This window comes from Physeter macrocephalus, chromosome 13, assembly GCF_002837175.3.
Source record: "Physeter macrocephalus isolate SW-GA chromosome 13, ASM283717v5, whole genome shotgun sequence".
Taxonomy (NCBI): Eukaryota; Metazoa; Chordata; class Mammalia; order Artiodactyla; family Physeteridae; genus Physeter; species Physeter macrocephalus.
This window is the reverse complement of record NC_041226.1, coordinates 12,768,432-12,782,498: the sequence shown is the minus strand read 5'-3', so window position 1 is coordinate 12,782,498 and position 14,067 is coordinate 12,768,432. Positions and strand designations below refer to the sequence as shown.

The 14,067-nt window shown below is 38.5% G+C and overlaps 1 protein-coding gene across 1 annotated transcript in view; it reads left to right on the top strand.

The window, feature by feature from the left end:
• CCDC169 (coiled-coil domain containing 169) overlaps nt 1–14,067 on the top strand; it is a gene marked incomplete at its 5' end in the record, with an annotated part of 49,272 nt that overhangs the window by 18,720 nt on the left and 16,485 nt on the right. Inside the window, 2 exon segments of the mRNA XM_028497855.1 lie at nt 5,612–5,722; nt 5,805–5,845. Coding sequence (XP_028353656.1) covers nt 5,612–5,722; nt 5,805–5,845 — 152 coding nt within the window.

The following is a 14,067-nucleotide window of genomic DNA, read 5'->3' as shown; positions in this document are numbered from 1 at the left end:
CAGACCTACTAGAGAATGGACTTGAGGATACGGGGAGGGGGAAGGGTAAGCTGGGACAAAGTGAGAGAGTGGCATGGACATATATACACTACCAAATGTAAAATAGATAGCTAGTGGGAAGCAGCCACATAGCACAGGGAGGTCAGCTTGGTGCTTTGTGACCACCTAGAGGGGTGGGATAGGGAGGGTAGGAGGGAGGGAGACACAAGGGGGAAGAGATATGAGGATATGTATGTATGTATAACTGATTCACAGAAACTAACACACCACTGTAAAGCAATTATACTCCAATAAAAATGTTTAAAAAAAAAAAGGAATTCTCACCTTATTCAACATTAGTGGTTTTATACTGGAGGGAAACCCTAAAGTGAAATGAAATTGGGAAATTTAGTTTTGAGGTTTTTAAAGGGGGACATGGACTTTTCCTATATAGGAGAATTGGGTGTTATAAATATGCTCATTCTTTTCAAATTAATTTATTGATATGTAATTCTTATTAAAACACAGAGCTGTTTTTTCTTAACTTCAATAACTGACTCTAAAGTTAACTAGATGAATAAATAGACAGGGATAACTGATAAGAAATTTGGGGGGGTTGATGAGACTCCTACAGTATATAATAAAGCTATAATCATTAAAACTGAAAACAAATCAATAAAACAATAGATAGTGTATTAGTTTGGTAGAGCTTCCATAGCAATGTACCACAGACATGCTGAGTTGAACCACAGAAACTTATTTTCTCACAATTGTGGAGACTACAAGTCCAAGAGTGTGATGTTCGCAGGGTTGGTTTCTTCTGAGGGCTTTCTTTCTGTGTCTTCACGTGGTCTTCCCTCTGTACCTGTTTGTGTCCTAATCTCTTCTTCTTATAATGAAATCAGTTATATTGGATTAGGGCTAAGGATATGACCTCATTTAACCTTAATGAGCTCTTTAAATGTCCTATCTCTAAATACAGTCACATCTGAGTACTGGGAGCATAGGACTTCAACATATGAATTTGTGGGGAGGAAGCAGACACAATTCAGCCCATAACAGAGAGCGATTATAATTTATTAAAACGTTGTACTACTGTGAAATTCAGGGCCAGGTTACTAAGTTAATTAAAAAATTGTTTTCGGTTATCTATGAAATAAAGGAGAAAACCATTTTCATTTATGAGACTTGTGGGAAATAGATTATTACAAAAACTGCACCAGACATTGAAATAGGAAAGTACCAAATGATCATGGTTTTAGTCTGCTCGGGCTGTCATAACAAAGTACCATAGACTGTGTGGCTTAAACAACAGAAATTTATTTTCTTATAGTTCTAGATCCTGGATGTCCAAGATCAACGTGCCAGCTGATTTGGTTTCTAGTGTGGACCCACTTCCTGCCTTGCAGATGACCACCTTCTCACTGTGTTCTCACATGGCAGACAGAACAAGCTATGGTGCCTCTTCCTTTTTTTATAAGGGCAGCAGCCCTATTGGATTATGGCCCCACACTTATGATCTCATTTAACTTTTGTCACTTTCTCACAGACCCCACCTCCAACTAAAGTCACATGGGGTTAGGGCTTCAACATATGAATTTTAGAGGGACACAAACATTCCATGAAAATTATGAAGCTATCACTTTCTAATTACTGTCTTCCCCTTCCCACCATCAAGAAAGAACAACTTTAGCCTGCCTGCCCAAGTTTGGGAAAGGACTTCTGGGCAGAGAACTGGAACCAAAGAGCCAATTACCGGTAATGTTTTATTGGAATCTGTGTCACCACACAGAGCTTTAAAGGAGCTAAAAGAGGGACTTCCCTGGCCGTCCAGTGGTTGAGACTCCGTGCTTCCAATGCAGGGGGCACGGGTTTGATCCCTGGTCAGGGAACTAGGTTTCTGCATGCTGCATGGCACTGCCAAAAAAAGAAAAAAACGTGAGCTTCTTTTAAAATTATGAATTATTCAATAAATTCCATTTGGAAAATTGGTATAATATTTAGAAAAATAATTCCTTTAGATCTTCACTGTATACTTAATTCTCAAAACTTCTGGGGGGACTTCCCTGGTGGTCCAGTGGCTAAGACGCCACGCTCCTAGTGCAGGGGGCTCCGGTTTCCATCCCTGGTCGGGGAACCAGAGCCCACATCCCGCAGCTAAGAGTTTGCATGCCGCAACTATGACCCGGGGCAGCCAAATAAATAAAAATTACTCTAAAATAAAATAAAACCTTCCAGATGGATTTAATATTTAAATATTTAAAATTATTAAATATTTAAAATTTAAAGATTTAAATATTTAAAAATGAAACAAGAAAATATAGATGAATGTATATTTGTTTATGGATAAAGAAGCCCTTATCTTAAAGAACAATAAATCACTGAGGAAAACATGTTTAGGTTTGACTTCAGAGAAAATAGCTTCCCTTGATTTAAAGGAAAAAAGACCAATATGAGAAGTCAAACAGTCATCTGGGAAAGACATTGGTAGCCAAAATGATGGACAAAAGGTCTATATTTTCACCACATCTATGTCCTCTGCAATTCAGTTAGAAAACACTAAGTTCCCAGTAGATAAATATGAGTAGGACATAGAGACAACTCGTGAATATGGGAAAATATCCAACTTGTTTTTAAGTCAAAGAAATTTGTTGCCTATAAAAGAAGTAGAGTTTTTTTTATAAGTGAAATAGGAACTTTATACATTACTGATAGCAGTGTAGTACTACCCTTTTGGGAAACAATTTTGCAGTAAATTTCTTATGATGATAAAAATGATAATAACAACAAAAACAACTAACTTTTATAGCAATTTCTGTGTGCCCTGCACTGCTTTAAGCACTTCACATGTTTTAATTAATTCTGTCAATATCCTATAGTGTAGGAACTTTAATTATCCTTATTTTACAGTTGAGAAATTGAGGCACAGGAAATGTAACTTGCTCAGGATCACAGAAATAAGCTGGTGGAGACAAGGCTTAAACCCACTAGTCCTACTTTGGGGATGTTCTTCCTCATGGAGTCTTCTGAAATTTGATGGGGGCAACTTTACTCAAAGAGATAGTCTTTGCACCGTGCCCCCTTTTTGTACATGTTGGTATTTTTGTTCATGCAGTTCTTGCTGTTTGTATATTCTTTTTCACCCTCTCTGGCTTAGAACAGGTGTCATTCCCCCCAAGAAGCATTTTCTGTCCCTCTTCAATCTTTTTCTTTTTTTTTTTTTTTTTCTTCCCTCTTCAATCTTGACCTCCCCATTTCTGATTCCCTTCTGCCACCTTCCAGATTGGATATCTTTCTTTGTGTACCATTACAACCAATTAACCAAAAAATTTCTTAAATGTTCTGGCTATATGTTTCTGTACTCCCCACCCCTCCCAAATTCTCCTACTGCTGATTGACGGCAGGGATTGTGTCTATTTTATTTTTGAATCCCTAGTGCCTCGTACAGTGCCACATAGTAGGCTCTTTCCTTTCCTTGTTAACATTTTCTTATTTTACAAAGTCTTTTCAAGTTAATATAACTCCATCACTGTAATCATAAATACAGTGAACAACACAAACATGAATGTCCATGTAGGGTCAAGTTTCAATCAGTTCAACTGTGTTCTTCTTAACAATTTAAAAATTATTATTTGGCATTGTTGTTTAGTTGGGCTTTGTTTGTTTTGTTTTTGTTAACGTGCTATCTCTCTTTGGGAAAAAAATGTCCATATCTGAAAGATAAGCCTCCACCTAATATTCTCTTGCTTTATGAACTTCCTCTTTTAAGGTCAATTTTGACCATGAATCAAATTTCTAGAATTTTTCAATTTTTGGTTTGATTTTGCTTTTCACTGTAGTGTTTCTAGCCAAGATCCCTCTTTGAGACTGCAAAGCAATTTAATTTTTCCCTTCAAAGGTACAGTGCTTGTTTTTTGTTTGCTTTTAGAATTACTGCAAAAGCAGTGGTTTCATGGAGTTACTGCGAGGGTATTTTTTCTCCTAAGAGACACAAATGTTTCTGCTAAATTTTTATCCTCACAATCTGTATTTTGATTATTAAGTACATCTTAGGCCTTGATAGGTTGGCTGCTGTGGTGCTCAAGGTCAAGGATCATCTTTTTTAGGGTCACATTTATTGTGAACATCTAATGAGAACACCACATCTCTTACCTGGGCTGGTTTTAGATGGCTCTGAACATTCGTTAGCGTCAAGATTATTTCAGAAACTTGCTATTTTGAATTGCTAATCTTATTCCCAGTTGAAAGCATAATTTAAACATTATTGCATTTTAAAGACAGATGAAAAACTATTTTTCAAAAATTTTGTACAAATTACAAACCTCAGTATGAAATCAGTACTGGCTTATCACAGAACAAAGTGTGGCAGGGAAAGTCAAACTCAGTGTGGTCCTTTTTCGGAAAAAGAAAACAGTTGACAGCAGGAAGCTGACCAAATTTGGCGGGGGGGCAATTCTGGTATGTGAAAAGAAAGCAAAAATTTTATCAATCTCGTTTCGTGGGCCTCCATCCACTTGTTAAGCATTTGGATTAATGACTTTGGACTTTGGTTTGGAAGGGCGTTCCCTGCCCCTCTCTTTGGTAGACCACATCTGATTAGAAATGAGAGGGAGGGCAGGGTTGTGTTAAGGTTGGGGAGGTTGGCAGTGGTGTGAGCTAGTAAGTCTTTCTGCTTAGACGCCTCCATCCGCTATTATGTAGCAGAAGTTGCCCCATATATGCAAAGAGCATTTAAAGTTTAGAAACGCCATTTTTTCTCTCTACAAAGTGTGACTTTCAAGACTCAAAAAAAAAAAAAAAAATTAGCTTTGGGCCTTGGAGCCAAAAAGGAGGTTTTAATTCTAGGCTGCATCCTCCTCCTCCTCCCAGAGCAAGAAGGCAAATGTTTTGGCCTCAGTAGCCAAAGGGATTTAGTGAAAGAAAACTGCTTACGGATAAGAGAAGATACCTGAATAGGTAGCCGAAGGTAAACAGTGTTACCATAGCACAGCGGTTAAGAGGAAACACTTTCAAGTCAGAACAAACTGGTTGAAACCCCAGTTCCCCATTTATTTATCATCTTAATACTGTTATTTGACATCTCTGAACCTTGTTTCCTCATCTGTAAAATGGGTAAGTTTTTGTAAATGAGGATTAAATTAGTTTATATATGTAAGGTATTGTGTGCTTTTAACACAGCAAACATATAATTGGTAGTTGTTGAATGGACTTCAGAATTCTTTTGCAAAGGAAAAAAATGAATATGACATTGGACGGGAGGCTAGTACTCCTTAGTCTGTAATATATGGATATTTCAAGTTCCAAGGAAAGAAACATTTTCCTGATATTTCCTCTAATAGAATTCCTTATAAGGATACACAAGGAGCTAAAGACAAAAGAGGGTGGAGAGTAAGAAGACCAGGAATCACAATAGTGACAGTGAGGCTGGCTGGGTGGGAATCGGTGAGTCTGGTGTCTGCACAGATCCTGTGTAACGGAGAACGCACGCTTAGACATGAGTTCCCTCCAGTGCATCTGTGTTACTAATAAAGTCCAGTATAGTAATGGAGTAGGACTGAGCTAATTAATGTTGTTTTAATGAATAAATGAGAGGTGGTGAGGTGATCTTGACCGTCCCCACCTCTTCACTCAGGTGGTGAATGGAAAACCCATTATGAGATACAACTTGAGTTGAATGACCAACTAGAAAAGCAGATTGTTTCTCTCAAAGAGAAAATGGAAAAAATCTGTGGAAATCCTTCAGGTACAGAAGCACCTATATATATGTTTTATTAGTTGAGTTAAAATTGATAAAACATCAGTTGCTCATATTTGCTTTATTGTAGACAGACTGTCTTCTATTCGTGTCTATGAACGGATGCCAGTGGTGAGTAAAAGATGGTTAAACAAAAGGAATAATTGAAGGAAATTATGTGTATTTTTCCCCAGACAGATTTCAAACAAAAGTTTAAAGACTGTGACAAGGTCCAAATAAAATATTTTGTTCAGTGGAGCTTTCCTGTGATGTAAAGAATCCTATAACCAAGGCCTTCAGCTTGGTCTCTCCCGTAAAAAGCAGGGCAGGGATTCTGTTGCAGGTACAAACAAAATGGAAGTAAAAGGATCTCAGTGGTCAGGCTCGGGGGAAACCTGAGTGTGTCTATTCCTTACAACCTGAAAGAGCCTGTTTAACTCAGAAATACCTCTCATACCCATCTAAAACAGTTCCATTCTAGTTCCTCTGGAATACACACACACACACACACACACACACACACACACACACACACACGCACAGAGTATGTATAAAATCTAACAACTGAGAACCCATAAAATTACCCTGTAACCTCACTGGGCTGCTTCACCTACTTTTTCTTTTGGTTGCCATAATGACATCTTTCTTCTTTTGAGAGGTAATTTTAATCTCTGATAAATGAATTTATGTTTTCTACTTTACAAAGAGTATTCGTTTGTTTTTCATTCATTCAGATATTTGTTAATATTATTTTTTAATGTAGAGGAGGCCCAAAGCATGACTTATGTTGAACTCTTGCTGAATTTTTATTTCAAGAATACTCAGAAAAACATGGAAATCTTGTAAATAAATCAAGGGTACTTTGCATGAAAATGAAAATACAATACTCAGCTAAATTGGCAGGACTTAATATTTCACTAATAATTATAATAACTTGTCCTAGATTAAACATATGTAATATGCAAATTAACTTATGTACATTATTTCAGTCTTGCAACAAACCCCATGACATAAAATTTTATATTGTTATTTTAATACATGTGATTCTAAGCTTAAAGAGATTGAATGATTTACTCAGTTTCACACAGTCTGGAAATGTGGAGTCAGAGTCTCTCCCTCTTAAACCTCTGCCATTTAACTCTGCTATACCAACAGCCCTTTGATACTGCTGATCAGAAATAATGTGTTTCTGAGTAGCTGTAGGTAGAGCACTAAGCTGCCTGCTGTATTCACCGAAGTCCTGGGCATTTATGGAGAGTGCTCTTTGAATAACTGCAAACCTTTAGTGAAAGACATAGAAAAATCTTGTATTTTTGTTAATGAATTGAGGGAGAAATTAACTTTTTTGCAGACCTCTCTGTTGTTTACAACCCAGAAATACCCTTATGACTGTGTGTTGGAAAGTCAGGAAAATAACGTGTGTTTTTTTGTTGTTGGAAAAGTGGTGAAGTTTTTTCCTCTGCCATGGAGTCATATCTCCATCTTGTGGTATTTAGAAATTGCTGCAAGGGCTGTTTTAAGCTTAGTGTTTCTTAACTGTAGGTAGAATTTTATTACTAACTACAGAATATAAAATATCAAGTTCTACCTACAGAATATAATATATTCTGACTTCCTGCTTCTTGACAGCCTACCCCCAGTCATAGCTCAAGAAACAGGGTACCTAGCCTCCTGGAGGGTAGCAACAAGTGCTGGTGTGACCTGGGAGAAGACTCTGTAGCATATCTAAGAAGCATTTAATCAGTTTTCTCATTGCTACCTCAGACTCTGTAATTTATTCATGTTCACAAAAATACACTTATTTCCCTTGATGAATTTGTGTTATTCTTGAAGAAAATGTCTTTCTCTAAGAGGTGTAGATCTGGAGGCAGAGAATTACATTTCTCTTCCGTAAAGAACAAAAATGTTAGAAGAACCAAGAGTGGGGCCACATACTAAGCAGAAAGGAGAGAGAATGAAAGTTCAGGCTCTTAAGGAGCTGGTCCTCTCTATTCTCTGGGCAGATTCCCTGAGTACCTGGGTTTTCTTACACAGTGGAATCCAGGGGGTGTTTGCCTGAAGAGCAGGGATTAGGAATCTAACCAGGAAGTTGGTGATGGAAGTAGCCAACTACTGAGCAAAAAGCATTGGGGATCCAAAAATCCTATATCCAGTATAGGAAAGAAATCTCTCTTTTCCGAGGACAAAAGAGATAGTCTTATTCTTTATATCAGAAACAATATTTGTGAGATTCAGACATGTACCATTTGTGTAATACAAACATTTTGGTTTTCTGTTAGGTTGATAATCAGAGAAAAGGGCCTAAATTAGTTGTTTTGTGGGACAGAGTATGACTTCAGATGCTATTTGTAAATTTACTGACTCTCTATCCTTGTTGTAGATTGCTTAGTCTTGAGGAGTAACCTGAACCCGCATACTTAAGAAACTGATGTCAGTTAGTTTGAATACTGATTCGGAGTAGCTTCAAAGTGCAGCTTTGCTTATGAGCAGCAGGAGGATGCACACTGGTTTTTGACCTGTGCTTGTCTAACTTCTTTCAATGTTATCATGAGAAAAAGAAATATGATACATCCAGTGAGTTATTTTTAAACTGGACCACTAAAGTGGACTTGATTTTAATGTTTTAGAAAAAAGTATTTACTTGAATGAGAGTGGGGTTCTAGTCCTTGTTCGGATACAGATTGGCTTCAAGCCTTCAACCTTTCTGAAGATTACTTTTCTCATCTGAAGGCAGTAAGATTAGATAAACTTTGAAGTGCCTTACAATGGTATAATTTGTTAAACTTTAATTTTAGCAAGATGTCTCAGTTAAGGGTTATGTTTGGCTGCATATAGGAGAAAGGCTTAAACAAGTAAGATATTTTGGAGCTTTTCCTCATGTAAGAGGAAAGGTGGAAGGTATGCAGTCCAGGGTTGGTGCAGTGGCTCTATAAATGCCTTCAGGAATCCAGACTCCTCCTGACTTTCCACTCTGCCATCCTTTAGTGAGTGGCCTTGTCCCCATGCTCACAAGATGGCTTCTCACTTGCTTCACAGTCTCATTCAAGGAAAGAAGTAGGATAAGGGAAAAGGGAAAGGTGAAAGCCAGTCAAGTCAGCTTCCTCTTAACGAGCTGCACCCAGCAGTTTCCCTGTACATCTCATTGGTTAGAACTTTATCACCTGGCCACCCATGTTTGCAAGGAAGCCTGAGATTTGTAGTGTTTTAACTGAGCATAGTAGGACGAAGGGGAAGATGGACATTGGGTGTGCAGTCAGTTCCATCTGCCACGCACAAGCTCTATCACCACATTTCATTTTAAGGTAATATGTATTTATTTAATATTATTTGGAAAATAAAAGAGAAGAAAAGTATTAAGTTAAACACATCTACTGTTGTCTTCTTAGTAATAATTGGTATGTATATATATTGATTAAAAGGAACAACTCAATAGATAAGACAACCAAAAGGGAAAAAAAGGAATAAAAAAAAAAGGACTGCACTTTTAAAAAAATATGTAATTGTAACCTTACTTCATGGACAATTTTGTATTCTATTGCTATGTTCACCGTGGACAATTACATCAATTATTTCTTATGTTTTCTTCATGTATATTTTTAAGGGCTATATTATATTCCATTGCATTAGATTATTAATGTTCAGTTACTTTCCCCTATAGTTCAATAGTTTGGGGTATTTCTGGCTTCAATTTTTTTTTTTTTTTTTTTTTTTTTTTTTTTTTTTTTTGTGGTATGCGGGCCTCCCTCTGCTGCGGCCTTTCCCGTTGCGGAGGACAGGCTCCGGACGCACAGGCTCAGCGGCCATGGCTCACGGGCCCAGCCGCTCCGCGGCATGTGGGATCCTCCCAGACCGGGGCGCGAACCCAGTTCCCCTGCATCGGCAGGCGGACGCGCAACCGCTGCGCCACCAGGGAAGCCCTGGCTTCAATTTTAAATACAGCAAAACCCACAGAGGACAAGATGGCAAAAAATATATTGTAGTATTTGCAAATCTTTGGATTTTTGTCACTTTTTGACCTCAGCTTTTTTAATGAAAATATAGAGTTAAGGCAAGATGATCTTGGATTTGGTATATGCCATTCCAGTTTATTTTAAAATACCTTTCTACATATATTGTGTCTAAACATTCATATAAAAAAAAATCATGCTGTATGTGGCATTCTTCTATTTGTTTTTTTTATTCTATCCATGTTAATACATAAAGATCTAGTAAATTTTATCTGCTGTATAGTATTCCATTAGATGTATATATCCTAATTTATGTATTCCTCTATTTTAGTACATTGAAGCCTTTTCAAAATCTCACTATGACAAACATTGCCAAGGTGAACATCCTTATAAATGTCTCAGAGTACAGAGTGTTCCTCTGGACTTTGCTAACTTTTCTGCAAAGACTAGAGAGTAAATATTTTCAGCTTTACAGGTCACCCCATCTCCTTTGCAACTACACATTTCCACTGCTGTGTTCTAACGCATCTTCTTTTACAAAAACAGGCCGCAGCCAGATTTGGTGTCCAGGCTGTAATTTGCTGGCCCTTGCTTTAGGGCAGTGGTCCTCAAACTTCCATAGTAACAGAATCACCTGGAGAACTTCATAAAAATATAAAGTTCATCCCCATTCTTTATCCAGCTTGCTACCTCTGCAGTCTTTATTAGTTCTCCAGCTAACTCGAATACACACCAAAGTTTGAGAACCACTGCTCTAGCACACTTATAGCGGAGTTTTTAGATCATGAGATATGCACATATTCAAATTTTCAAATAAAGATAACGTCCCTCTGGATCGATCTATCTAAAGACACCCCAGGTCTACAGCTAGCTCAGTATGTCAGGAATAAATAAGAGACGTGATGGGAGATGAGCTTGGAAATACATGCAAGGACTACATAATAAAGGATTTTGTATCCATGTTAGGGAGTGTCAACTTTTTATATGTGATGGGAAGCTACTGAAGTATTTTGTATACAGTTTTAAAGTCATCTCCTACCCCACCCCCCAGGATTCCCCAGGGATGGGTGAGACTTGAAGCAGGAAAACCAGTTAGGATGGTCTTGTAATAATCTAAGTAAGGGAAGGTGTTTTTCAGCTTGGACAGTAGTATATGGGGATGGAGCACAGGTGACAGATTGAAGAGATGTTGAGGAATGTGGATTTTATAAGTATCTGGATACTGGGGTGAGAGTGGGAGAGGATCTGAGGATGATTAAGCTTGAATAACTTTGTGGATTACAACGAGCAGGGCTCTAGAAATCAGAACTAGTGAGGATAATAGCAAATGACTTAGGTTTGTGCATATTACACAGATACCAGTGGTCAGTCAGCAACTGGAAATAGTTTTAGGCTGCAGAACATTGTCTCTCTGAAAATAGAGGCCATGGAGTCATCAGTGTCACTTAAAGTCATGAAAGTTTAAGAGATTGCTCAGGCAAAAATATATAGTCTGACAAATAGGATTGAGGATTGAACCCTGGGAAATACTAACATTTAAGGTAATTCAGTGAAGATCAATGAGAAGGAAAAATACTGAAAAAGGATGAGGGAGAGAACACGGGGCAAGAGTGGCATCCCAGAAGCCAAGGGAGGGAAGGCATATGAATGATCAGCACAAGGGTGTTCTCCAAGGAACTTCTGGTGCAGGGGGCAGGGTAAAGCGCGTGGTCCGCAGTTTGGGCAGATTATTCAGAGGCGAAGGACGTGAGCAAGTGCTAACCAGAAGAGAGGGTACTGGGGGAAAAGAGTGGTGCAGAGGAAAGTAGGGGTGAGAAAATGGAGTGGGTGTAAGCCATAGAAACATGGCTTCTGGAATTAGACTGTTCTGGTTCAAATTCAAACTATGGGACACGAAGGCAGTTATTTCATCTCTCTGAGGCTTAAGTTCCTCATCTGTAAAATAGAGTTAATTAAACTCTCTTGCAAGGTTGTCGTGAAGACTACTAGAGATATGTAAAGCCAAAAGCATAGTGGCTGACAGAGTGAGCAGTGTGTTAGTCCTCTTCCTTCCTTCCCTTGATAAAGGAGAAGTAAAATTTCATTAAAACAAGTCTGTTGTGAGATTAACCTTAATCTGTTTGGAAGGAATAAGGGCAAGGGTAAGGCCCAGAGATGTGCAATCTGTTTGACTTATTTAGCTCTGCTGTTACACAGTTGTGAATCTTCTGGTACCTTCTTAGAGCTCTCGCAGAATTTTGTGGTTCTTTGTACCTGCCCAGAAAGCAGGGGCTTCTGCAGGGAGTTAAAGCTTCTAATAAAAAGCACAGAACCTTTACTTCCCTTGGGCTAGCTGGGTGTACATTTTCTAGCCCCTTCTGTTTGTTTCCACCAGAAAAAGAACGTAGAGCCTCCCTAATGTTTCAGGAATTTCCAGGTGTGTCCTGAAAAGATCTGTAGCCTTTCTGGAAGGCTAGAATCTGTTTTAGGCATACCAAATAACTAAAAGTTAAGGCTAATCCAGCTGTTTCACCTCTGATGAGCAATAGCTATTTCTGAGGTTCTGACCTGGCCCTCCAGGCCTCTTCATTAATCTCTAGTTAGGTAGTTAGGTTACAGAGCTAAGGCTGCACTGCGCTCTTTATCAGAGCTTGATGGCTCGCACCATGCAGCCCTGCAGAGGGTTCCCCAGCAATAAATTGAGTAATCTTTCAGTGCTTTACTGTCACTACTAACATTTGGCAGTACATGTCTTGTTTCCTAGATTAGCTTGTTCAGGCCAAGTCAAGCTTAGTACCTCTGATACTGTGCCACAAACAGGAAAGGGGGTTGGCTCCTCTACTTCCCAACTTCCCTTTACTGCCCAGCACTGCTGCATCCTTAGCTGCTGGTCAGTCTTTCGAGTAGTGGTTCTTTAATTTTCAAACTCTGTAAGAATCTCATGGATAATTTATTGAAAGTATACATTCTGGGCATTACTCCCAGAGATCCTCATTTCGTAGGTCTAGGGTAAGCCCTGAACATTGGTCTTTTTAGCAGGCATTTCAATAGGTTCTGTTACAGAGCACAATTTGGGAAAAAGAAACAAACCAATTTAAGGAATTTATATCCCTCAGAGAAAGATGTGCAAGACAGCGTGTCTTGCGACAAGAGTTACTATAAAGTCTTTATCACCAACTTCCACCATTTCCCTGTGGTCAACTCTATGACAGTGGAAGTCTTGGTCCTTGACTCATCTGAAATCAAAATCAATGACACCTTATCTCAGTCTGTTTGGGCTGCTAAAAAAAAAATACCACAGACTGGGTGGTTTATAAGCAACAGAAATTTATTTGTCACAGTTCTGGAGGCTGAGAAGTCCAGGATTAAGACACCAGCAGATTCAGTGCTTGGTAAGGGCTCGCTTTCTGGTTCATAGACAATGCCTTCTTGCTGTGTCTTCACATGGTGGAAGGGGTAAGGGAGCTCTGGGGTATCTATTTTATAAGAGCATTAATCCTATTCATGAGGGCTCAAACCTCATAACCTAAGCATCTCCCATGATACCATCACATCAGGTGTTGGGATTTTAATATGTGAATTTGGGGGGGGCACAAACATTCAGACCATAGCACCCCTATTTCTCTCTGCTTCTAATTTTTCCATCAGTGTACTCTCCTTTGTTTTCCACTACATCCAGACAACTTGGACCCTTCAAGGAAACCTCTTACCAGCACACATCTCTGTCAATCAGATGGTTAGAGCACAGGAGATCCTGCTCCTAAAGCCAACAAGACCGCCTGGTGGGGGGAGGCACAAGGGAGGGAAGATATTTAGTCTCACCTCAAATGTTCTCTGCAGGACTCTTGGTCAATTTGTAGAAAATCAATTGCTAGAAAGCCAATTTGCCGAAATTCAAATCCTTACTACGTCCTTATAAATATAATCTTAAGGCATTTAAAGAAAGGTTCAATTAGCTAAAAACTAAGTCTGTAGAATCAATATGAGGTATTTTGTTATAGGCATCACCAGATTCATGTTCTCCCCAAAGATCAGAATGGTTAATTTGGAGACAGGTGTAGCCTCAAATCAGAGAAAAGTTACAGATTTTATATAGAAATCTAATAACAATGTTGTCCACCAGGGGGAGCTTGTCATTTAAGCATGCAGAACTCCGTGCTCATTCATTGTTGCAATTGCTTTCACTAAGAGGTACAGCATATCTAGGAGTTGTGATTAATCGTATTCTCAGGTTTTTCTCTTGTAAGCATTCAATAGACTGATTTTTTTAACTTGTAGTTTTTATGTGTTCCTCAGTATAGTAATTGCAATTGTTTTTTAAAAAAATAAGTGGCTAATAGAGCTTCTTTTCCACTTGGTATAGATGAAAGGGACTTTAAAAAAAATCTAAGTATATTTGATTTCAGGTATGTGAATAGTATCCTGAAA